The sequence below is a fragment of the Penicillium mononematosum genome (genome assembly GCF_028829835.1).
Source record: "Penicillium mononematosum strain IBT 11891 chromosome Unknown utg000002l:1.0-8112719.0:1.0-8118358.0, whole genome shotgun sequence".
Lineage (NCBI taxonomy): Eukaryota > Fungi > Ascomycota > Eurotiomycetes > Eurotiales > Aspergillaceae > Penicillium > Penicillium mononematosum.
The window spans coordinates 6926441-6948395 of NW_026643272.1; the positions used below are offsets into that span (position 1 = coordinate 6926441).

The 21955-nt window shown below is 50.4% G+C and overlaps 11 protein-coding genes across 11 annotated transcripts; 8 read left to right on the plus strand and 3 right to left on the minus strand.

Annotated features, from left to right (window-relative positions):
- Nucleotides 1-281: 281 nt before the first annotated feature.
- Nucleotides 282-2662, plus strand: N7519_004423 (translation initiation factor eIF2B catalytic subunit epsilon; the record flags this gene model as incomplete). Its single annotated transcript, XM_057291199.1, has 5 exons — nt 282-359; nt 452-508; nt 574-698; nt 758-1932; nt 1992-2662. The coding sequence occupies 5 exons, from the start codon at nt 282-284 to the stop codon at nt 2660-2662; spliced, it is 2106 nt and encodes a 701-aa protein (XP_057152401.1).
- A 729-nt stretch (nt 2663-3391) lies between these two features.
- On the plus strand, nt 3392-5150 carry N7519_004424 (uncharacterized protein; the record flags this gene model as incomplete). The annotated part of the gene is made up of 4 exons (XM_057291200.1): nt 3392-3482; nt 3586-4111; nt 4181-5067; nt 5122-5150. The coding sequence occupies 4 exons, from the start codon at nt 3392-3394 to the stop codon at nt 5148-5150; spliced, it is 1533 nt and encodes a 510-aa protein (XP_057152402.1).
- A 1798-nt stretch (nt 5151-6948) lies between these two features.
- Nucleotides 6949-8463, plus strand: mrsA (putative mitochondrial carrier protein; the record flags this gene model as incomplete). Its single annotated transcript, XM_057291201.1, has 8 exons — nt 6949-6986; nt 7207-7276; nt 7336-7371; nt 7447-7579; nt 7637-7729; nt 7791-7847; nt 7900-8344; nt 8415-8463. The coding sequence occupies 8 exons, from the start codon at nt 6949-6951 to the stop codon at nt 8461-8463; spliced, it is 921 nt and encodes a 306-aa protein (XP_057152403.1).
- A 770-nt stretch (nt 8464-9233) lies between these two features.
- N7519_004426 (uncharacterized protein) lies at nt 9234-10306 on the plus strand (the record flags this gene model as incomplete). Its single annotated transcript, XM_057291202.1, has 2 exons — nt 9234-9323; nt 9371-10306. 2 exons carry the CDS (start codon nt 9234-9236, stop codon nt 10304-10306), a joined length of 1026 nt encoding a protein of 341 aa, XP_057152404.1.
- Nucleotides 10307-10329: 23 nt separating this feature from the next.
- Nucleotides 10330-11813, plus strand: N7519_004427 (uncharacterized protein; the record flags this gene model as incomplete). The annotated part of the gene is made up of 3 exons (XM_057291203.1): nt 10330-10863; nt 11272-11521; nt 11593-11813. The coding sequence occupies 3 exons, from the start codon at nt 10330-10332 to the stop codon at nt 11811-11813; spliced, it is 1005 nt and encodes a 334-aa protein (XP_057152405.1).
- Nucleotides 11814-12113: 300 nt separating this feature from the next.
- cog6 (Golgi transport complex subunit COG6) lies at nt 12114-14426 on the minus strand (the record flags this gene model as incomplete). The annotated part of the gene is made up of 2 exons (XM_057291204.1): nt 12114-14069; nt 14136-14426. The coding sequence occupies 2 exons, from the start codon at nt 14424-14426 to the stop codon at nt 12114-12116; spliced, it is 2247 nt and encodes a 748-aa protein (XP_057152406.1).
- Nucleotides 14427-14600: 174 nt separating this feature from the next.
- N7519_004429 (uncharacterized protein) lies at nt 14601-15461 on the plus strand (the record flags this gene model as incomplete). Its single annotated transcript, XM_057291205.1, has 1 exon — nt 14601-15461. One exon carries the CDS (start codon nt 14601-14603, stop codon nt 15459-15461), a length of 861 nt encoding a protein of 286 aa, XP_057152407.1.
- A 182-nt stretch (nt 15462-15643) lies between these two features.
- Nucleotides 15644-17447, minus strand: N7519_004430 (NYN domain-containing protein; the record flags this gene model as incomplete). Its single annotated transcript, XM_057291206.1, has 2 exons — nt 15644-16264; nt 16314-17447. The coding sequence occupies 2 exons, from the start codon at nt 17445-17447 to the stop codon at nt 15644-15646; spliced, it is 1755 nt and encodes a 584-aa protein (XP_057152408.1).
- An 853-nt stretch (nt 17448-18300) lies between these two features.
- On the plus strand, nt 18301-18690 carry N7519_004431 (heat shock 9/12 family protein; the record flags this gene model as incomplete). The annotated part of the gene is made up of 3 exons (XM_057291207.1): nt 18301-18334; nt 18402-18594; nt 18648-18690. The coding sequence occupies 3 exons, from the start codon at nt 18301-18303 to the stop codon at nt 18688-18690; spliced, it is 270 nt and encodes an 89-aa protein (XP_057152409.1).
- Nucleotides 18691-19589: 899 nt separating this feature from the next.
- mog1 (Ran GTPase-binding protein MOG1) lies at nt 19590-20464 on the plus strand (the record flags this gene model as incomplete). The annotated part of the gene is made up of 2 exons (XM_057291208.1): nt 19590-19666; nt 19795-20464. The coding sequence occupies 2 exons, from the start codon at nt 19590-19592 to the stop codon at nt 20462-20464; spliced, it is 747 nt and encodes a 248-aa protein (XP_057152410.1).
- Nucleotides 20465-20723: 259 nt separating this feature from the next.
- Nucleotides 20724-21831, minus strand: N7519_004433 (SET domain-containing protein; the record flags this gene model as incomplete). Its single annotated transcript, XM_057291209.1, has 2 exons — nt 20724-20957; nt 21010-21831. 2 exons carry the CDS (start codon nt 21829-21831, stop codon nt 20724-20726), a joined length of 1056 nt encoding a protein of 351 aa, XP_057152411.1.
- Between the last annotated feature and the right edge of the window lie 124 nt (nt 21832-21955).

Genomic DNA, 21955 nt, shown 5'->3' on the forward strand with positions numbered 1-21955 from the left:
AGTGCAAACAATGCAAACAGGTGGGCGGGATGACTCCGAGGCTTTTTTGTGCTCTTCTTTGATAACAAGATCGCCGCGTTTCTTTGGTGCTATTTCTGGAGACGGTATCTAAGGACCTCTCCTGGCATATCTCAGTTTACTTTCGCCAACCTCAGATTGAACGGGTTGTTGACATATTTAAAGTAAAACAGCCCTGCCGCTTTCCCACTGCTCTTCACGAGATCTAGCTCTTGCGATTCTCTGGAGCGATAAAGAATTCGTTGCTAATACGCCTTGCAGCAATGGCCCCCAAGCAGAAAGCTGGGCAAAAGCCGAAGCCCAACACGGCGGAGGAAGTTGAAGAGACGTTCCAAGCTGTGGTAGGTCTAGCAGTTGGCAAATGGTTGCATGACTGTTCTTGCCAAAGTCCTGCCTCTGTTACATATCTTTACTGACTTGTGGCATTGATTAGGTGCTCGCAGATACCTTCGAGACGAGATTCGAGCCCTTCACCCGTGATAAGCCTCGTGTATGTCCCTACGGCGAAACATTCAAGTCCCAAGACCTCGCAATTAACGAATCAAATTATTACAGTGCCTTCTGCCACTCGCGAATACCCCGATTATCGAATATACACTCGAATTCCTGGCCAATGCAGGTGTGGAGGAGGTCTTCCTCTACGCAGGAGCGCACTCGGATCAGCTGGAGAAATACATCAAGTAGGCTTGCCCTAGGGACTCCCTCTGATATAGATGGCAGAGCTGACCTATACTGCTAGTGCATCAAAATGGAGAGCTCCATCTTCTCCGTTCAAGCAATTGACCTTCCTGAAGTCGACCTCTACATCCGTCGGTGACGTTATGCGCGACCTCGACGCCAAGCACGTCATTACTGGCGACTTCATTGTCGTGAGCGGCGACGTGATCAGCAACCTGCCCATCGAGGGCGCATTGGCTCAGCACCGGGCCCGCCGAGCACTTGACAAGAATGCGATCATGACCATGGTTCTAAGGGAGGCTGGCCTGCAGCACAGGACCAAGTCCACATCGGTTTCGCCGGTTTTCGTCATTGACCCTACCCAGGATCGCTGTCTCCACTACGAGGAAATCGATCGCCATCCACACGAAGAGCAATCGTCTCGTCTGAATATTGACGCCGAAATTATCCTTAAACACCCCGAGCTGGATATCCGCCAAGACTTGATCGACTGCAGCATCGATATCTGCACTCCGGACGTACTGAGCTTATGGTCGGATAGTTTCGATTACCAATCGCCGCGGAAACACTACTTGTACGGTGTCTTGAAGGACTACGAGCTGAACGGCAAGACTCTGCACACATACATCATCAAGGACCAGTACGCTGCGCGCGTGCGCAACCTGAAGGCGTACGATGCGGTTAGCAAGGATATCCTGTCGCGCTGGACATATCCCTTGTGCCCGGATACGAACTTGCTTCCTGGTCACTCGTACACCCTTCGTAAGGGCAGCATGTACCAAGAAACAGGGGTAACTCTGGCACGCTCTTGCGTCATTGGGCGCCGCACAGTCATCGGACAAGGCACTAGCATCGGAGACCGGTCAGAAGTCCACAACTCCGTGCTCGGTCGAAACTGTAAAATTGGCCGAAATGTCAACCTGAATGGTTCCTATATTTGGGACAATGTTGTGATCGGCGATAACTCAGACATCCGTGGGGCGATTATTGCTGATGGCGTGGTTATCGGCAGGAGTTGTGCTGTTGAAGCGGGATCGCTTCTCTCCTATGGCGTGAAAATCGCAAATAATATCTGGGTGGAGAAAGGGAAGCGCATCACGAAAACTCGAAACGACGGCGGTGTGGCCAAGAACGATCCCAACGTCGTTGGCGACGATGGCGAGGGCTACGAATTCATTCACGGCGAGGAAGAGGAAGATGAAGACGACGACGTGAGCGTAGCCTCATCGGGACTTCGTATGTTGTTTCCTAATGTGTCTCTTCTGGTCCGGACGCTAACTTTATTCTATCTACAGTGTACCGCATGCCCAATCTCTCACTTTCTACCGCCTCCATTTCAACACTCTCGTCCGAGATCTCAGATGCCTCTTGGACACGATCTGAGGGAGGAAGTTTCTCTGCAGACGAGGAAGACAACTTCCACCACGACGCATCAGTCAGCTTGTTCGACAGTCTACGTGAGGGCGTGGCAGCAGATGTGGTACAGCTTGAGCTGGTCACGCTGCGTATGAGCGCCAACGCCTCGGACAACCAGGTCCGTCGCGCCATCGTGTCATCGTTCATGAAGCACATCCAGCAGCTCATGGAGGGCGGCAAGGGTGCCGGTCCAGCAGTCAGCGAGGTTTTCACGGCATACAAAGAGGTCGTTGAGCGGACTCTATTCGATCGCAACAAGGAAGAGAAGAAAGACCAGGTTGATCTACTGCTCTGCCTACAGAACGATCTTATTCATCGCAACAAGGGTGATATGGTCCTTCTCTTTACTGCCAAGTCTCTATATGAACTTGACCTTATTGAGGAGGAGGCTTACGACCAGTGGTGGCATGATGAGCGCTCTAGTAACTCCGAGGAAATGCGGACTGTCCGCAGCCAAACCCAGCAATTTGTTGATTGGCTTGCCGAGGCAGAGGAGGAGAGTAGTGAGGAAGAATCCGAAGAAGAATCCGAGGAAAGTGATGATGAGTAGATACCACATTTTCTTTTATTTTTCTTTTATTAAAATTCCAAATGCCTTTCGAATTTCCTTACTTTCATACCTGCATGGATATACAACGTTGTAGAGCGCATTTATGTATTTCAGAATACTAAGCTCTTATTAGAGCCAGAAATACTATACTACCTACTACCTATGTATCTCCTTTGAAAACATCGTCCACGGCAGCCTACAGAGACAAACGAGAAGCCAACAAGTGGAATGATTCATATCTGAGTCAATGTGCTGAAAGGCTGCGGGTATACATCAGCTGACCAACCATGGAATGAAATTCATTTTTGTCCGTGTTCTATTTCAGTTTCATATTTCAATAGAATTATAGAGATTTCAATATCTCAACCCAATTCGTAATTCCTTCGAACACCGGTTCGAGCCGCCTTCGGAGGGAGATCTTACACTTCCCCACTCCCCTCTATCCGTGCCCGTCACAGGTTTTACCCAGTGACCGTCTGGATCTCACCACTTATACCACCCGGCATCTTTGCCGTTACCTTCATCACGCCTCCAATAACGCGAAAGAGAAAGGCGGCTGAGGCGATTGCGGACGAGCCAAACGCCGCCCACGGCTCCCGGAAACCCTCGGCGTCCGACCGGCACTCCCAGAAAAGCGAATCAACAACTGCAACAGAAACAACAGAGAGAGAAAGCCCCGTCAGTTCCGGCCCAAAAAAGAGGCTCTCCGCGACGCCCACTACCGCCAGCATGGACTCTGACGATGATTTCATGAGTGACGTCTCGAGCCAAGATGATTTCTTGGGTACCCAGGGCTCTGAGGATGAGAGCTTGGGAGAAGGTACGTGGTCGTTTGGTATTTATTTGCTTTATTTGGTTTTATTCTTTTCGTGTGTGCTGTGTCTTGAGTATGAGTGACTAACAAGCTGTGCCTTGGGGAGCAGACTTCGATGACCTCGACGCCGGATTTTCGGACGATAAAGACCTCATCAAGCATAAAAAGAAGCCATACGAAGTCGAGTTCAAGGTTCTCGATCCTCCAGATATCGAGCGTGAACAGCTTGGCCAGGTCAACGAGGTTTGCGCCGTCCTCGGGCTCCCGCCTGAGTCGGTGGCGATCTTGTTGCGGTTCGGACGGTGGAACAAAGAAAAACTGATCGAGTCTTATATGGAGCATCCGGAGGAGACGTTGGAGGAGGCTGGTCTTGGGTCGAACTTCGAGGGGACCGCAAAGACTGAGCGCGTCCCCGGCTTCATGTGTGACATCTGCTGCGAGGATGGTGATGACCTGGAGACGTATGCCATGCGGTGTGGTCACCGATATTGTGTCGACTGCTATCGACACTACCTGGGGCAGAAAATTAAAGAGGAAGGAGAGGCTGCCCGGATCCAGTGTCCAGGCGATGGCTGTAATCGCATCGTGGACTACAAGTCGCTGGATTTGCTCGTGACAAAGGAGCTTCAAGGAAGGTGGGTGTTTTATTCTGCCGGCTGTTTTTAGCTGAAAATTTTAGGATCCGCTAACGTGTCTCACTACAGGTATCGCGAACTTTTAACCCGGACCTACGTCGACGATAAAGAAAACCTAAGATGGTGCCCAGCACCAAACTGCCAATACGCCATTGACTGTGGGGTAAAGAACCGTGATCTCCGTCGCATTGTCCCAACCGTGCGATGTTTCTGTAAACACGAGTTCTGCTTCGGCTGTTCCCTCAACGACCACCAGCCCGCTCCGTGCAAGCTGGTCAAGATGTGGCTACAGAAATGTGAAGATGACTCCGAGACGGCCAACTGGATCTCGGCAAACACCAAAGAGTGTACTAAGTGTAACTCGACGATCGAGAAGAACGGCGGCTGTAACCACATGACTTGCCGCAAATGCAAGTACGAGTTCTGCTGGATGTGTATGGGCCTCTGGTCCGAGCATGGCACGAGCTGGTACAACTGCAACCGGTACGAAGAAAAGTCAGGCGCAGACGCCCGCAGTGCTCAAGCCAAATCACGTTCCTCCCTGGAGCGCTACCTGCATTACTATAATCGGTATGCGAACCACGAGCAGTCTGCCAAGCTCGACAAGGATTTGTACCTGAAGACCGAGAAGAAGATGACTAGCCTCCAGTCGCAGTCTGGTCTGTCCTGGATTGAGGTGCAGTTCCTGGATACCGCGTCGCAGGCCCTGCAGCAATGCCGTCAGACCTTGAAGTGGACTTACGCGTTTGCATTTTACCTTGCTCGCAACAACCTCACTGAGATATTTGAGGATAACCAGAAGGATCTGGAGATGGCCGTTGAGAGTCTCAGTGAGATGTTCGAGAAGCCAGTTGCCGAGTTGGCAGAACTCAAAGTCGATATCCTGGACAAGACTGCTTATTGCAACAAGCGCCGGGTGATTCTATTGAGTGACACTGCCGAGAACTTGAAGAATGGTAAGTGGGAATCTGATATGTGATCTCACTACACTGCTAACCCATGTTCTCTAGGAGAGTGGTCGTTTAACGTTGAGTGGTAAATCACAACTTTAACCCTCCGCTCGCCGTAGACTAGTTACGGACGAGATCTTGACGACGTGAACGACACTATTTTTTTTTACAAGAAGTTCCAGCATACCTGTTTTCCTTTTCCTCCTCCTCCCTTGACCCGTCATGCATTGAGATCGTGACTCTTGCACTGTTTTCGCAGCAACAACGGTAATATCCATCCATCTCCAGGGCTGAAATCATCCTAGTTTTGTGTTTGGGGTTTCCTCGAAACGCCTCGAATTCTGCATGTATCCTCATTTGACGAGGGCTTTTCTTTTGGTGTGTTCTTTTTTCCATCACAGCCATCACAGACTCCGTCTTCTCTTTCCTCATTGCCTCGAGTTTAGGCGTATCGGTTTTTCCTTACAGAAATGATTATTTCCAGAGCTTTTATAACAGGCAGATGTCAGTGAAATTCTCCCATTCAATGCATCCTTTTTGAGGATACCACATGTAGCGAGTGGAAGGAGAATGAGAACTCTGCCCATGTACGCTCCTATATACTATAGAGTGACTCTACGGACTGGCAGCCCAAAGTGATATCCACCACATTCGATCCCTTGACTATGAAGTGTAAGGGTTTTCCATGGGAAACAGGGGGCCACTCAGCCGAAACCAAGCCAATATATACGGACCGGATGAGTTTAGTTCGCGGCTTGTAGTCCCACCGGGGCTCGGCATGCCCCGGTCAAAAATCGCGTGTTCTTTTTTCTGCTTCGTCTCTTGGGTTGAAACGAGAGCTAAATCTTAGTTAACAACCTTGGAATGGACATGAAATAATATCATGTACACCTGTGTATATGTATGTATAAAGGAGATGGTTATAGGTACTTTAACAGAAAAAAAGAAAACCCTTCTCGAAGCCCAAGGAGCCCAGAGCTCCACTCAATATGAGTTAGGCGAAATGTGGTCAAGGGCGTACATGGCTTATTAGGGGGGACCGTCTTATCTGATTGATAAAATCAGGGGTACCAATGATGTACCTGTACCGTGGTTGTTACACTGTGAAGGTACCGGTATGGTACTTTACATAAAAAGTTAAAGGGTAAACTCCGTCATCGGAAGTTCCGGAGATATTTTACCTTGGATGTCTTGGTCCTCAGTGTTAATAGGCATGTGTTATCCGGAGATGGACGGAATACTCCGTACAGTTATGTCGGCCTTTTATGGATACTAATATAACTACATATAACTACCTACTTATGTACTCCGTACCTAGGTAGGTATTATGTTGAGTTACTTCCAGGGTCTGGCCGCCGATTCTGAATAAGCACACCCCGGGGGCATTCTCCAGAGTATTCCTAAAGGGATTAAAGTAAGGAGAATAAGGAAGATAGAGAGAATAGGTAGAAGATAGTCTCTAATAAGCCCAACAGAAATAAGAAGAGTGTAAAATCATAACATAATAGCCAACATTGGCAAGTCCGTGAATAATTTCCCTAGCGCCGTTTTCCTGAGCCCAAAACACCTAAATTTCCAATATTTAAAGATTTCCTCCCCAGATATTCCGTTAAAAGGAAAAAGAAAAAAAAAGAAAGAACATTCTTCTTCTATTCTTCTATTCTCCTATTCTTCATCTCGTTTCTTACTCCCATTTTGTTGGCTTTCTGTTCTTTTTACTCTCTTGTTGGCATTGTGTCTGTGTTCCTTGGGATCTCCAACCCCAATCCCCGTTTATCTCATCTTCACTTTTCCATTCCTCCACCTCCGCCACTGTCAACCACCTCCCTCCCTCTCCGCACGAACTCTTCATCTGTTACAGCTGCGCCTTGAGCTAGCGGAAGCTCCATGGCGGCTCCCGATCAGATTCCCGGACAGGAATTCGAGTATGTCGCTCTCCGATGGATTTTTTTTTCATTCCCCGGCAGTCGGGCATCGGGTTCGCTGGAATGAACACAGGGACAAACACATCGTATTTTCCGGAGATATGATCTGTTCCAGACATTGTTTGATTGTCCCTGTTGAGCATCCTGACTTGTTCGCCCTGTTGTCGCTCTGCGGAATCCAATTGTGTGGCCTAAGCTAATGTGATACAACCTGTTCTAGCTATGAAGCCCTTCCGTCCAACTATGGCCTTGGCCGGAATATGCTGGCCGGTGCTTTTGCGGGGATAGCGGTATGTCTACATGGTTGTTAGGGGGTGTTTATGAGGATTTTTGGCTGACTGGATAAAAGGAACACTCAGTGATGTACCCTGTTGACTTGCTCAAGGTAAGCTTGATTTTGGATTGATGGCATTTGAACTGGGGAAAAGGATCGAGCGCTGACTATTTTGCGCATCGCTAGACTCGCATGCAAATCTTGACCCCTTCAACTGGCGGTCTCTACACCGGATTGACTAACGCGGTCTCTACAATCTATCGGGTTGAGGGCTGGCGGACACTATGGAAGGGAGTCTCGAGTGTTATTGTCGGTGCAGGTGTGTATATCGTGGAAAGTCCTGAGTTAAAGACTCAATTCTGATTCGCGACGATAGGTCCCGCCCACGCTGTCTACTTCGGTACATATGAGATTGTGAAGGAAATGGCTGGTGGTAATGTCGACGATGGACACCACCCCTTGGCTGCCGGTAAGATTTTCGGAACTGTTGGATTGGTTTTATCTTGTGCACTAACATGTTTATCGTGCAGCTATGAGTGGAGCGGCCGCTACCATTGCCAGCGATGCGCTGATGAACCCATTCGATGGTAAGTGATCCATGTGAGGCAATAAGTCGCGCCCAGCTAACTCGCTTTCCAGTTATGAAGCAACGTATGCAGGTCCACGGCTCAGTTCACAAGACCCTGGCGCAATGCGCCAAGACCCTCTACCGCACCGAAGGTATCCAGGCCTTCTACGTCTCCTACCCTACCACACTTTGCATGACCGTGCCCTTCACGGCCACTCAATTCGTTGCCTATGAGTCCATCTCGAAGGTCATGAACCCCAAGAATGAGTACGACCCGTTCACCCACTGCATCGCAGGTGGTCTGGCCGGTGCCTTCGCAGCTGGTATTACCACCCCCCTTGACGTCGTAAAGACGCTCCTTCAGACCCGTGGCCTCGCAGAGAGCGAGGAGGTGCGGTCCGCAAGGGGTCTGTTCAACGCCGCTGCCATCATCAAGCGCCAGTTTGGCTGGTCTGGCTTCCTGCGTGGCATGCGCCCTCGGATTATTTCCACTATGCCGAGCACTGCAATTTGCTGGTACGTCCAATTCTAAGACTCGGTTTCTCTCCGTACTTGATTCGATATTTACTGACTTTTTTCTTTCTAGGACATCCTATGAGATGGCTAAGGCTTACTTCAAGAAGCACCTTGACTAAACGAACCCCGACCTGAACCTCTCCCACGGCCGCTCGCCATGGGTCCCATCCACCATTCCCGATGGACCTGCTACTTGTTCGATATACCACGTTTGTGTGGGCACCATATAATCTTTCTTTGATCTCTTCGGGCGATATGGGTCTGTTCTTTTACAATATGTTCTGGATTTTGGGGGGTTGGGCGGAGCCCAGCAACCCTCATCATGGCGCATCTTGGGCCAGCAGAGCCTGGATTTCGATCTTCTTTGCATGTTTAGGGCTTTTCATAAAAGCATTTCGGCAATGTATAGTTTTGGGAAAAGCGGGACACGGCCACTTTCGACTTCGGAGATTAAACCTGGTGGTTATTTTCTTATTTTCTTATCTTTGGATTCTTCGATGCTCTCTTCCATTCGATGTGTCCTATACTGTGACCGGCGTTGGAAACCCCTCTGGTTCTTTTATTTTTGGTTTCTTGAGAGGGCTGGGTTCTCTTGTGGCATCACTATAACTTATGTTTTTTTTTAGTATCTTGCATGTACCCATAGACGTGAGGAATTTAGAGATGATATCTGGGTTTTACAATTTCAATTGATTTGTATAAAGATGCTACCTAGTTATGTATGTATGTATGTAGTTCAATGGACGCATGCAGTAGATAACTCCGAATCGACTCCGAATCGACTACGTCACGCGAAAAATCCTCCCCCCTCCACCTGCGGGAGATCATCGCTTTCACCAACTCCACCAACTTGTCGTGAAATGGATACAGGCGGGCCTGTATATTCCAAATGATGCGCCCACGGCCTGCGTCTTCCCTGCAGAAGACGTACGACGAGTGCTATCTCGCGTGCTCCACTGCAGTGTACTTTGAGGGGCAGGTGAGTCCACTAGTTCGACACCAGTTCCCTGAGGCTCATTATATTAGAACAACGAGGAGGAAGCATTGAGGTCCTGGAGATCTGCCCTTGAGACTATCTACCACCACAATGCCCGTCGTGTACCTTCGAACTATACCCCGAAATCCGAAACCGAAAGAGCCCTGCAGGATTCCATCCGGGCGCTAGAGATTCAATGCCGAGAACGGGTCGATCTACTAGGCGCTCTCCAAGAAAGCAGGAAAGAATCCGCAGAGGCAAATGGCAGTAAACAGGCCGCTACCCTTGTCAAGGGCAAGTCTACCCCCAGCATACCGCCATCATCTTCCAACACCCCGGGCTGGATCGGAGATGGAACAATCCCTGCAGTGGGATACACCGACCTTTCCAAACCAGCCGCCATACCCAACCGCCCTGCGCTGCCGACAAAACAAAGTCATGAGTCGCCGCCAGTTTACGACGATGCTGGCACAGCCGCCCTGTCAGCGGCTGGTTCGCCTGCATTGCGTGTGGACTCAAATTCTTCGGGCAAAACGAAGTCGCGTGGTTCCAGTCCCGAGCGCCGGAAACCAATGTTGACAACTCTGCGCAGCAGCGATGGCAAAAAGAATGGCAAGAAAGTCAAGGTTGCATCAAAGAAGAAGGAATCGAGACCTGCTGCCTCTACGGCTGCGGGTCTAGCATGGGGTAGCATCTATCGCTCTGCATCGGATGAGAAGCCTGTGAGCGAGGCGGCTCTCGCATCATCTCGGCAAAGCGCCGCCCACGGCCCCAGTTTCCGTCGAGATCCAGAACCAAGATCTAGTTCTGGGGATGAGCCTCCGCGGCCGAGAATTCGCTCTTCCCAAGACCAGCTATCCGGAGACCGTATTCCCTGCTGCCCATTGGCGAGAGCCTCCTCGTTCATCTCCAAAAAGGTCCTCTCCCAGACCGTCTACTCAGTCGCCCAGTCAGCTGCCGCCGCGGGTGCCTCGACCTCCCCCTGACAGCCCTAAACAACAAAATCCTCATGCAATGTCTATGCCGAACCCGGCTGATTTTGCACCACCTGAGACCATCCATCAAACCCAAGCCTGTGGGCTTGCGATCCTCCCATCAACCAACAAGCCATCCAATGCAAGCCACCAAGTCCGAGAGTACTTCTCGGAGTCTGACGCCTCGGCTTGACCGTGAAAAAAATTCTTCCAACGATAAGCCGCGGACAAACTCTGCGCCTAGACCGCCCATAATTGGTGAAACGGCCCGTGTTTCCCCATCATCCGCTAGTGGTGATGATTTCCATCGCGGTGTCGACCGGCTGGCTATTTCTCAAGGGAATAGCGATAGTGCAATACGGCGCAAAGCCACACCAGTCAAACAGCAAGAGACACCACTGTCAAGCGACCAAGAGTCTTCAGATCAGCGGACCACAGCAAGCGACGCAGAGGACGAAGACGAGGAAGACGACAGTGAAATCTTGAAAATAATGGAAAAATTGCCTAGGGGCGTGGATCCGCAGTCAGCGAAGCAAATTCTGAACGACATCGTGGTGCGCGGTGACGAAGTACACTGGGATGACATAGCAGGCTTAGAAGCAGCCAAAAAGGCCCTCAAAGAAGCAGTCGTCTACCCATTCCTCCGTCCAGACCTCTTCTCTGGCCTCCGCGAACCAGCTCGCGGAATGCTCCTCTTCGGTCCGCCAGGCACAGGTAAAACCATGCTCGCACGAGCAGTAGCCACAGAATCAAAATCAACCTTCTTCTCCATCTCCGCATCAAGCCTAACATCCAAATGGCACGGCGAAAGCGAGAAGCTCGTGCGCGCCCTCTTCGGGCTCGCCAAAGCCCTCGCTCCATCCATCATCTTCGTCGACGAAATCGACTCCCTCCTCTCTGCCCGATCATCCGGCTCAGAGCACGAAGCCTCCCGCCGCTCCAAGACTGAATTCCTCGTTCAATGGTCTGACCTCCAGCGCGCAGCAGCAGGCCGCGAACAAACAAGCCGCGAGAAGAAGGAAGGCGACGCTAGTCGCGTCCTCGTCTTAGCGGCTACCAATATGCCTTGGGATATCGATGAGGCTGCACGTCGCCGCTTCGTCCGTCGCCAGTACATCCCCTTGCCCGAACACCATGTCCGCGAGCAGCAGATACGCAGACTTCTCAGTCATCAGCATCACGAGCTGAGTGATGCGGATATCCAGGTTCTGGTACAGGTGACAGAAGGTATGTTGTTTCCTCACACGTATACCCGCCTTTTTTTTTGTGTAGTTCGTATTTCTAATTAAAAATCCCAGGCTTCTCCGGTTCAGACATAACAGCCCTCGCTAAAGATGCGGCCATGGGCCCCCTGCGTAATCTGGGTGAGGCCCTCCTACACACGCCTATGGACCAGATCCGCGCCATTATCTTCCAGGACTTCGAGTCAAGTTTGTATTCCATTCGCCCTAGTGTTTCCTCCGATGGGCTTCGGAAATATGAAGATTGGGCGAGGGAATTTGGTGAGCGAGGTGGATAGAGTAGATTTTGATTCACTCATCTTGGACTTTTTGGTTCTGCTCTCTTGTCTCTATCCCCCTCGTCTGTGGGGACGTTGTATGTTCGATACGGTTATAGGAATGCAATAGCAATTCTTGTTTATTGTCTACATGTATTTGGCATAGTCCTGTTCCTGTTAACTCGAATGCTCTATCTGGGTCCTAATATGTTCTCACTGAGCGCTTCTAGCGCACCCATTGATTTCCAGGGCTGTGCAGCTGCATGTTTTCATTGTACATTTCGATATAGATCAGTACAACCTGTATAGGGGATATATAGATCAACTCAACAACACTCGGATCTCCCCCGTCGTTCGAGGGAACAACGACCTCAAACTCCATTGTTCATCCTCGCCCTCTTCGACCTCTTCTTTATCCTTCTCGCTGGCTTCTGTCCTGCCATCGGATTTACCACTCCGGCCGCTAACACTGTCCCCTGTTCCAATGGCCACATTCACAGTTCCTCGCGCCTCGTCGGCGGCAATGATCATGCCTTCGACGAACTCGAAATCACGGCAGAATGCCTCAACCGCATCCTCAGTGACGCTCTGAATAAGGGAGAGGCTTTGTACACGTTTCAGATTATCGGTTGCGTCCATAAGCGCAGATGGGAGGAAGTCGTCGAGTTGTTGGCTGGATGTAATCAAGGACTCTGGTTGGAAGGCTGGGAGACTGGCCAGGTCAGCTAGGTGGGGTTTCTGGTCTGGCTTCTCGGTCTTGTCTTCGGCGGTCTCTGAGAAAGGTCCTAGGGCATCTAAGAGCTTTTGGAGACCGGAGGTCTCGAGGAGGAATTGGTGTTGGGTGTCGAGGAGATCGCTGCGGAGAGTTGATAGGGCTGCAGAAATGGGAGGGACGTGTGTGCAGCTGGCGAAGGGGAATGGTGACACAGCCGCGCGGGCTGCAAGGAGTATATTTGTGCGGTAGATGGACTGCGCTGTTGTGGTTTGGAGTTCGTCGGATGAGGACCGGGCCAGTGTCAAGAATGGATCGAAGGCGGCTCGGAGGACAGAAGTGAACGGGTTCTCGTTCGCGTCGGGAGATGAATCCTCTGGTCCGACGGAAGTCTCATAGGTCTTCATCAGTAATTCCAGGACTTCCAACGCATCTAGCAAGAACTGTGGGGGCGACAGGTCGTCTGGTGGAGTCAGGGCAATATTGTCGCCCGCCAAGGCGCTGATCTGGTCGCGCATCAAAGTCTCAAAGTGGCCAAGAGTGAACTTTTCCAAGTTCTGGATCAGGTCGACCAAGTGCGATTGCGCGCCCACTAGTTTGGTGAAGGTTGTGCGGTAGAAAGACAGCAAGTTCACCACCTTGTAGCAAGTAATGGGGTCTTCATGACTCTGAATGACGAGCTCTACTCTCTGCCGCAGAGATCGAGACACTCCAGTAAGATCGCGGTTGACCAAGTCACTGAGTGCCTTTTGGCCATCAAAGGCAACTTCTTGATCCTCATCGATGCGCGACCAGGGCTCGCTATTCAGGCCGGCCTGAATCCCCCGAGCGAGTTCGTCCCCGTCGTCAACAAACAATGACTCCAGAGCCTCTCGTTCTGATACAGTTGTCGAGTGCACCCAGGCAAGCATGTCACCGATGTACCGGAGTGGGTCATGCGCCGAGAACTCAATCGGTTTAACGGTGTGATCACCGGCGCCGGGCCCATTGGCCCCGGAAACAGCGTCGGTCAATGCATAGTGGAAAGCATCGGACAGCACATAGTCCCGTGCCTCCGCAAAGAAATCTAAACAACTGTGGAATAGACTCGGGCGTTCTGCCAGCACCCGTAGAGCGCGGCGGATTGTACTACTGATGCGAGGGTCCTCTAGATTCAGGGACCTGAATTCTTTCTGGATCCATCGGTACAGTTTCTGGTATGCTGAATTGAGATTCCGGGTGCTCAATTCCATCACCTCCAAGCCCAGTCGCTGATTCTCGCCGCCGAGCAAGACTTCGCAATCGTGGTGCACTTGCTTAACACGAGCTAACACGTCAAAGAACCGCTCGTCAACAGGCTCCTCGGCCGACGTCAAGACCAGTAAATCCTCTTCCGGAACTAAGAAATGTTTCGAAAAGGCTTCCAACAGCTGTTGTTTGGTCTCGGTCTCTTTCTTCTGTGCCATCAGAACGCTAGCCTCCTCGAGTACCGGCGTGGTATCCTGCTTCGCGAGGTTGATTCGTTTGCGCATATCTTCGCAGGTCTGATTGAGCGTAGAGACAACCGTTCCGATCCGTCTCAATTGCTGTAATCGCCATTCAGGAATTAGAGTTCCGGAGCCCTACCTCTAAAGGAGCAATAGGAGTCTCACCTCGGCCACTTTCCCAAAGTCCTTGACAATCTCCGCATTACAATCGACAACTTCCTTTTGTACATCTAGTCGTAGTTGCCGACGTGTCTCTTCAGTGTTGTGAATGCCTCTCAAGCTCAAAGTCTCGAGGGAGTCCCGAATGTCCGAGTCCGCATACGATGCCGACAGCACCGTTGTCAACCGATTGGTGAGCGCGGTCGGGCGCTGCGTTGGCGGGGACAACGGAGAGGATGCGGTCGGCGTACTGGCGCCATTACTGGCGCTGCCAGCTGGTGGGAAGTAGCTGGTCATTGTTGTTCGAGCAGCCCGGAGAGTCGGCGAGGGGAAGTAGAGGACAACCTCACACTTGGCGCATCGACCGCCTTGGCCGTATCTTATCGTCAACACATTACTCTCCAAGGCTATTTATTTTCCCCTCCTGATTTGTCTCGATTCATTTCTGGAGTTGCATTGCTACATATTCCTATGGATAGTCCACTCGTTTCGCCAGCTAAGGCCCGCCAGGCTGCTATCCAAGCTAAAGATTGGGCGTACGTCAACTCCTGGCTCAATCGACAATACGCGCCTAAACCGGTTCCCAAGTTCGAGCGCAATGAAGATACCCTCCGCGTCCTCCTGACCCTAGCTGCAGCCAATGATGCTGCAGATGAAGAAGCCACTCTACAACATTGCGCGCGTGAAGAGGCCGTTGAGGCATACAAACTACGGGAAGAGTTCGAACGCAAAGATCCCCACGAACAACAGAAGAATCAACTCCTTGATGAAGTCGAGATGTGTTTGGATGATACAGGAAGACGTGATCTAGAGGACCTCGCCAACTCTGCCGCCGCTCTGGGCAATACTTTAAATCCGAACCCGGGGGATCTGGGGCAGTCGATTGTGGAGCTCACGGTGGAGGAGTTCGAGGCCCAGGAACAAATTGCAAAGGTCGACACATTGCATCGGTACCTTCAACGAGAGCTAGCACGGCTACAGACGGAGCTTGAGGAATTGAAGACCGATGTGGCGTATGAAACACCATCCGAAACACAAAGCTTGACGTCGGAGTGGACACGCGGCACGAAGACACTTGCGATCAAGGTCGGGGAGTACCAAGATCGCATTGCATCACTTGAAAAAGTCCAGCCCCGGGGTCCGACTATTGACGAGCTGATAGCGGAGGAGGAGAATGTTATCAAGATGCGGGAGACGGTCAAGGCTTTGCAAGGCCGCGTGAGGGCGTTCCATGATCTTCCCAAGGATACACCAGGGGCACGGGCGAAGTATAAAGAGCTAGAGCGCGAGCTTGGTCAACTTAAGCGACAACGAGATTCAATGGCAGTATAGACTAGCGGTAGAAAAGCCAGCTCTGTACATCATTTAGCGTTTAGAAGGACTACAGTGGTTCATTTAGCTCCCCGATAGGCAATAAGGGCTGTAAAATGTTTAGGGCATCCAAATACAGCTGAAAAGATAAGTATTGATTTCATTTGATTGAAATGGCAAAGGTGAACCTCCATTGGGAGCATTCACTCAAACAGTTCCTCCAAGTACCGGTCAAGCTCAACCAGCTTGAACTGGTCTCCCCATCGAGTCCGGAACTCCTTCTTCCGGTATGCGTAGCTAGTGCCCTGAGAAAAGCTGACAAGCTCAACATTCCAGCCGCGCTGTAGCCCGCGCTCGACCATCTTCATGAAACCGCCGGAGAACTCGGCTACTGCCGCATCCCCCGTCGCCAAAACAATCGTCGCCGGGTGTTCCGTATCCAAAAGGCTCTCCAGGATCTTCAGGTGTAGAATTTCGTCCACACCCTGCTCAACCCATCGCTCTCCAGAGGCAGCGACCGTTTCAGGACCGCTATATCCACACTGGTAACTGGAGACAGTATTGTTCCGTGACTTGCCGTTGCGACGGGGTGTGATCGCCTTCACCTTCTGCACACGCTCAAGAATATTCACTTCGTAGCCGAGTCTCTCGGCTTCATCGACGGAGGGAAGACGATCTGATCCGACCAAGACTCTCTTGGCGGTTTGGCGGCCGCGTTCCATGATCAATGCGAGATTCGCGAAGGACATGTGGACACGACGAATTCGGGTTGAGAGAGGGATATTTCTCGAGGCTTTCACCGAATCGTGGAACCCGACCATGATCTGAGGCAAATTAGCTTGACAAATGTTGGCTGGGGGGACTAAAGCATACATTCGACACATCAACAAATACATGAATAGGACGTGAGGTAATACTCTCATTGGGATGATGGTGTAAAGTCTGTCCCACTTGAGACACGACTTTGGCGTAATCAGGAAAATGACCGAGGAGTCTACTCATCAAGGTGACTCTTCGCTCCGAGGCGGATTGGTGCAGGGTACCTCCAGAAGCAAATCCTCGGATGGGATCAGTATTCAGTATCCACTCATTATCGTCAAACGAGGACGGCGGGGTATCATAATGGTGAGTCTTCGCTTCAGGTCTGCCGACTTGAAAAGGGACAAAAGGAATGGCCACAGGTTTCTCAGAAACGGGATAATCGAACACAATGCTCGTGTCCGAGTCTAGCCCAGTACTTTCTTCGGAAGTGACTGGATTATCGCGCGTGTTGTTCCGGAAATCTTTTCCGCGAGAACGAGACTTGGGTTTCGGCGTGGGAGTATCACTTGGATCACCAACACTGGCTCTAGTAATTGTCTCCGGAGGGGTTCGTGGAATACCAAATTTCACATTGGCATTCGATTCTAAAGGCTCATGAACAGAGGCCCGTCTCAAGATAGTGAATGATCGACCCTCAAAATCGACAGGAATACCTGTCACATGTGCTTTCGGGCGAGAAGGATAATGGGAGGTATAGCCAGTGATGGTGTCCTTGAGGACCCGAGGATTTGGCTCATTGGTGATGTGAGATGCGTCAGATGAAATGGGGACGGATTTTTCGATGCCGGGGATGCCAGAGAATGAGACCTTTTTGACAGGTCTTTCCGCTGAACTAGGAAGCAGTTCTTCAAGTGATGGCTGAACCTTCTCCAGCTCAGACTTGGTGGTCCTTGTAGTCCCTAAAGTGGGTGTGACGCTTGCAGGAGCAGGGGCCCCATTGAAAAGCTCCCAAAGAGAACCGAAGTCACCAAGTTTTGGGTTACTCCGCTGGGAGGTAAGACCTAAGAGCCTACCATTAGTGGTGTAACGCGGATCACCCTCGGCTTGTTGTTCACCAAGCGAGGTGATTGTAGATTCATTGTGGCGACTAGGTCTCGCAGTGCAGCCTTCAATAGGCGAACATAGTAGGTCATGCACTGGAGTGAAGTCCCAATTTGAAGGGACAGGAGGATCTGACACAGTCATTGACCGCTAGATGAGACAGATGTAACGGGTGTGTAACAGGTTCGTGTGTTTGGCGTTTGGATGGTAGCAAATGGAAGAACGATAATTCAAAGAGCTGTCACCAAGATAACGATCAGGTTGGTAATCAGGGAGAATGAGACAATGATGCATGAAGAAGAACAGATCTTATCCACATAGTGAGTCAAAAAGAAAGGATGAGAATGAAAGCAAACAAGTTGGACGGAGATGAACGACTACAGTTCATGCCCGAGGGGGGTTACGAAGGCGGTGGGTAGTTCTGCCAATAATCCTTGACCGCCTGTTATTATTTATTCCCAATTAGGCCTAGTTACCCCTGGATTATCAATTTCACGTGACAGCCAAACTTGCGATAAGAAATAATCATGTGATTTCTAATCCGTAAGCCTTCGCAGCCGTGCCCTGGAATATCTTCCTGATGTCATCACCAGAAAATCGAATTGAACGAATCGAGAGCATATCGAGTGTCACAGCCTGTACGTCGTGGAATGTCACGAACAGCTGAGCCTTAGGAACTATGCTGATTGGAGGAACCATTTATTTAAATTGGAGGTTGTGGTTAGTCCGGGCCTCCGGCCCAAATAGATCTGTATACACCATTGCCTAGCTGCGTCTGGTTTGTATTGCGAATAAAGCAAGTTGATCACGAAAGAAAACAACTAACAACGTCATATTATGTCTCTTTATGAGCTCGCAAAGAGGCCAAACAAATCTATATAAACCCCCTCTTTGCCTCTTTACCTGTTCTTCCATCAACATCTCTTACTTCAACCAAACCATACAATTCCAAGGGTTACATCTACTTTCAACTACCAATCTTCAACCAATCTTTACCATGTCTGACGCAGGTCGTAAGGATTTTACCACCAGTATGTGACACTGCCATACCTGCCTGTCAAGATCTTAAGGCATCGTGACTGACAACATTTCCTACAGAGGCCAAGGAGGAACTCACTCCTGACTCCACCAAGTCCACCCAGGACAAGGTCAAGGAGACCGTCACCGATACCTCTGATCGCACTACCCGCGGATTGCAGACCGATGACAGCAAGGGTGCTGGCCAGGAGGCCTTCGACAAGACCCAGCGTGCCAGTGACAACCACGGCCACGGCGGTGCCACCGGCTCCATGTAAGTCACTCTATTCTTGAAGCCAAAGAGTCATATTCTAACCATATCTCCAGCGGTGACAAGGTCAAGGGTGCTCTCGGCCTCGGTGGCAACTAAGATGGTCTCCCTAGGAGTGATCATTACCATGGTCATTCCATAAGCAAATTTGGGCAGCCCTGCACTCAAGCCTCATCATGAGTTAACGATACCAATTGCTTTTTTTTTCTATTAGTCAATGAACCTGCTCTTCGAATTCATCAGATATGCAAGTGAAACAAGTTCCGTTCGTCACATAGATCAAACGTTGTAGGAGAAATGTAGCCCTACAGTGTCTGTAACAGGAAACCCTAGAGTTTCCAAGGTTGGCTCTGCAGAAAGTACCTACATAGGTAGTGATGTACCCGGGCATAAGGTTAGCTATTTTGGTGTAGGTTTATAAAAGACCACTAAAGAGACATAATGAAGCTGTAAAAGCAGCTAAACTATTCTTCTGTACTAAAGGTCGTAACCAGATTAGACCGGTTGTCGTGGTGGTTCCTAAAAACCCTGCTCTCAAATGGTGATTCACTTTGCCATTTCAATGAATCGAGTCATATTTCTTCTTCAGATATCATGACTCAAATGCCTTAAATCCGTGAGTTGATAGTCGCTTAAATGTAGCTCGTATATTGAGTCAACACCCCGCCAAACCGACAAACCGCCAAACGTCATTGGGCGGAAAACACCCGCCCGCAATTGTTGCCTCATGCACGTCTGCTCGTCTACCTAAACGGTTTCTCCATTCTGGAACTATATAGTCCCTGTTAATCCGTGCTCCTCTCTAGTATTGCTTGTATTCCCTTGTATTGTCGGACCTCAAGCAAAAACAAAAGGAACCGGCGAAAAAATCCGCAATTTATCTCGAAGAGTTTGGATTGCTCCTGCACAACCAGCAGAACATCCTTTGAAAAGGAAAAGAAAAGAAAAGAAAAAGACCAAAACCCTCCGTCTTACAATAAAGACATACCAACTCCAACATGTCTCAATTCACAGAGCAAGAGTTCTTCGGCGGAGCCATTCGAGGCGTCGTGCCACAAGGCTGGATTGATTCGAGGTTAGCATACAACTCTACAACCCCCCCCCACCCCCATGCATGAATTTCCCATATGATTCCTTCAATCCAATCCCATCCAATCCCAAAACATCCTAATTAGAAAGAACCCAACTAACACCCAACCCCAGTACTCTCCGCGAGGTCCCCGACCACCAAGAGCTCTGGCTCTCACCAACCACACTCTCCAACCTAATCATCGAGATCAACCAGCGTGTCCCGCAAGCAGAAGCTCTAAGCACCTTCGCCGCGCTCGACCACCAGCAACCAACCACCGCCCCAGGCAGCGGCAGCGCAGCATCCGCAACGACAGAAACAGTCGACCAAGCCGCTGCCCTGTACCACCTGCACGATCTCTGCGACGAAGGTGACACCATGCAGGTTATCAAATCGCCCACGCGCGTCGAAGTCCAGCTTGCTTCTTCCTCGCCTTCTCCTGCCACTATCAAGGCGTATCGCGGCGTTGTCTCCTTCACGACCCCCGCGCGTGGCGGCGGCGGTCGTGTCCCTGTCTCTGTTGATGGGTCCGCTGCTGGTGTTTCGGATTCTGGGGTGCTGGGTACGCAGATGAATGGGGTTTCTAGTGGTTTGCCGCAGGTTTCGAGGTTGACGTGTCATTTCTTGCTTGTTAGACTTGAGGCGCAGGAGACGGATTTGTTGGTCTTCTTTAATGTGCCTCATGAGGAGTTTGATAAGAATGGGGACCCGAGGGGTTTGTCGCTTGAGGAGGCGGTTGCTGAGGAGACTATTGGGGCTTTGATTGGGAGATTGCAGATTTGTGATTGGGGTCTCTTCGTTTAGATGTATGGATTTGGATGGCAGATGTGCATTTGGATTGGGATCTTATTGGGAGGATATGGCTGTAATAGCTAGCTTGGGATACGGAACAAGAGCCATTTGCGCTTAGGGATGAGTAGATAAAAATAAAAATTTGACTTGCAAGTTACCTGTTTTCAAGGATTGAACAAGCATGTTAATCTATACATAATTTAGAAGGTGTATCGTGGTATAGTGCTCTATCTAGTTTCTATAGGTCTAGTCATTTTATAGTCGGCGACTCTCATATATCCATCATTGGCATAGCAGTCCATTCTGCTGATTCGTTGGGCTCTTCGGAAACACATCGTTCACACTGGCACACAAAACGGAACGATTTCCGAAGATGCTCGCGACGCGAAGCAAGATCCGTATATTGTGTCAGGTCGAAGTACGAGATGCAGCATTCCTCGCCCGGGAAAATGTCACGGGAGGCGGTAAACACCATTCGGCCCTTGTCATCGGCTTTATGGATGACCTGGTGGTGAATTAGCACTTTTTCAAATCTGACGGGGAACAATTCCACTTACGTTTGGCAGACATGAATGATTAGCGATTGCCGCAGTGGGATAAACAGCAGCGGCGAATTGCTCTCCTCTATCGACAGGAGGGTTCGGCAGTGGGAAATGGCCTGTTTCTCGTGGATAAAGACCAAATGAATTTGCCTCTTCCTGACAAATGAGATGAAGAACACGATCTGCACTCATCCCATGAGGAATAGCAGGGCTACTCCTCAGATACTTCTTCACAAGAACAGACCAAGACCGGACTTTATCATGAGGCCAAGTATCCTCAGAACCACAGAGCGATTCAATCCCACTCCATCCATGCTTCCAATGTCCCGCCGGATCGACGACCCCAACAGCCGTCCGTTCCTGCAATTGACAATGGCGCGCAGCAAGCAATCGAAGGATCACCCACAACATGCCGAAATCATATTCACTCCATTTGGACCGAATAGTCCCCGCATACCGTTTGAGCCAAGCGCATTCAAACTCATGTCGAAGACTATCGGCGTCAAGACAGGTGCTGCCGCACCACGTCACATCCGGGATACAGGCATTCGGACATGGAGTCCGGGTGTGGCGAGGTGCGGGCCGATTACAAGCGGGATTGCTGCAGATGAGATTGTCGTTGTGGGCGGGTTCGTCGACGACGGGGATAACTGCGTAGGGGGCGTCGACGAGGAGACAGGTGCCTTTGGGGATGGGACCGGAAACGCGAAATTGGCGGCCTTTGATCGCGTCGGTGCTTTCGATTAGCTGTGGGTGGATCCAATCGGGTTGCGTCTGGGTGATTCCTTTTACGTGAATCCGGTCTGAGGGTTCTGTAGTGATATATACAAGAGACATGGTGCTTTGGGTAGGTGTTTCTTTACGTCCTCGAATTTTCCATTTTTCAATTCAGGAACCGGATCTTATGTGGGTCGATTTTATTCGCCTCCCGACTGTCAAGGCCAGTGAGGTTATCCAAGCG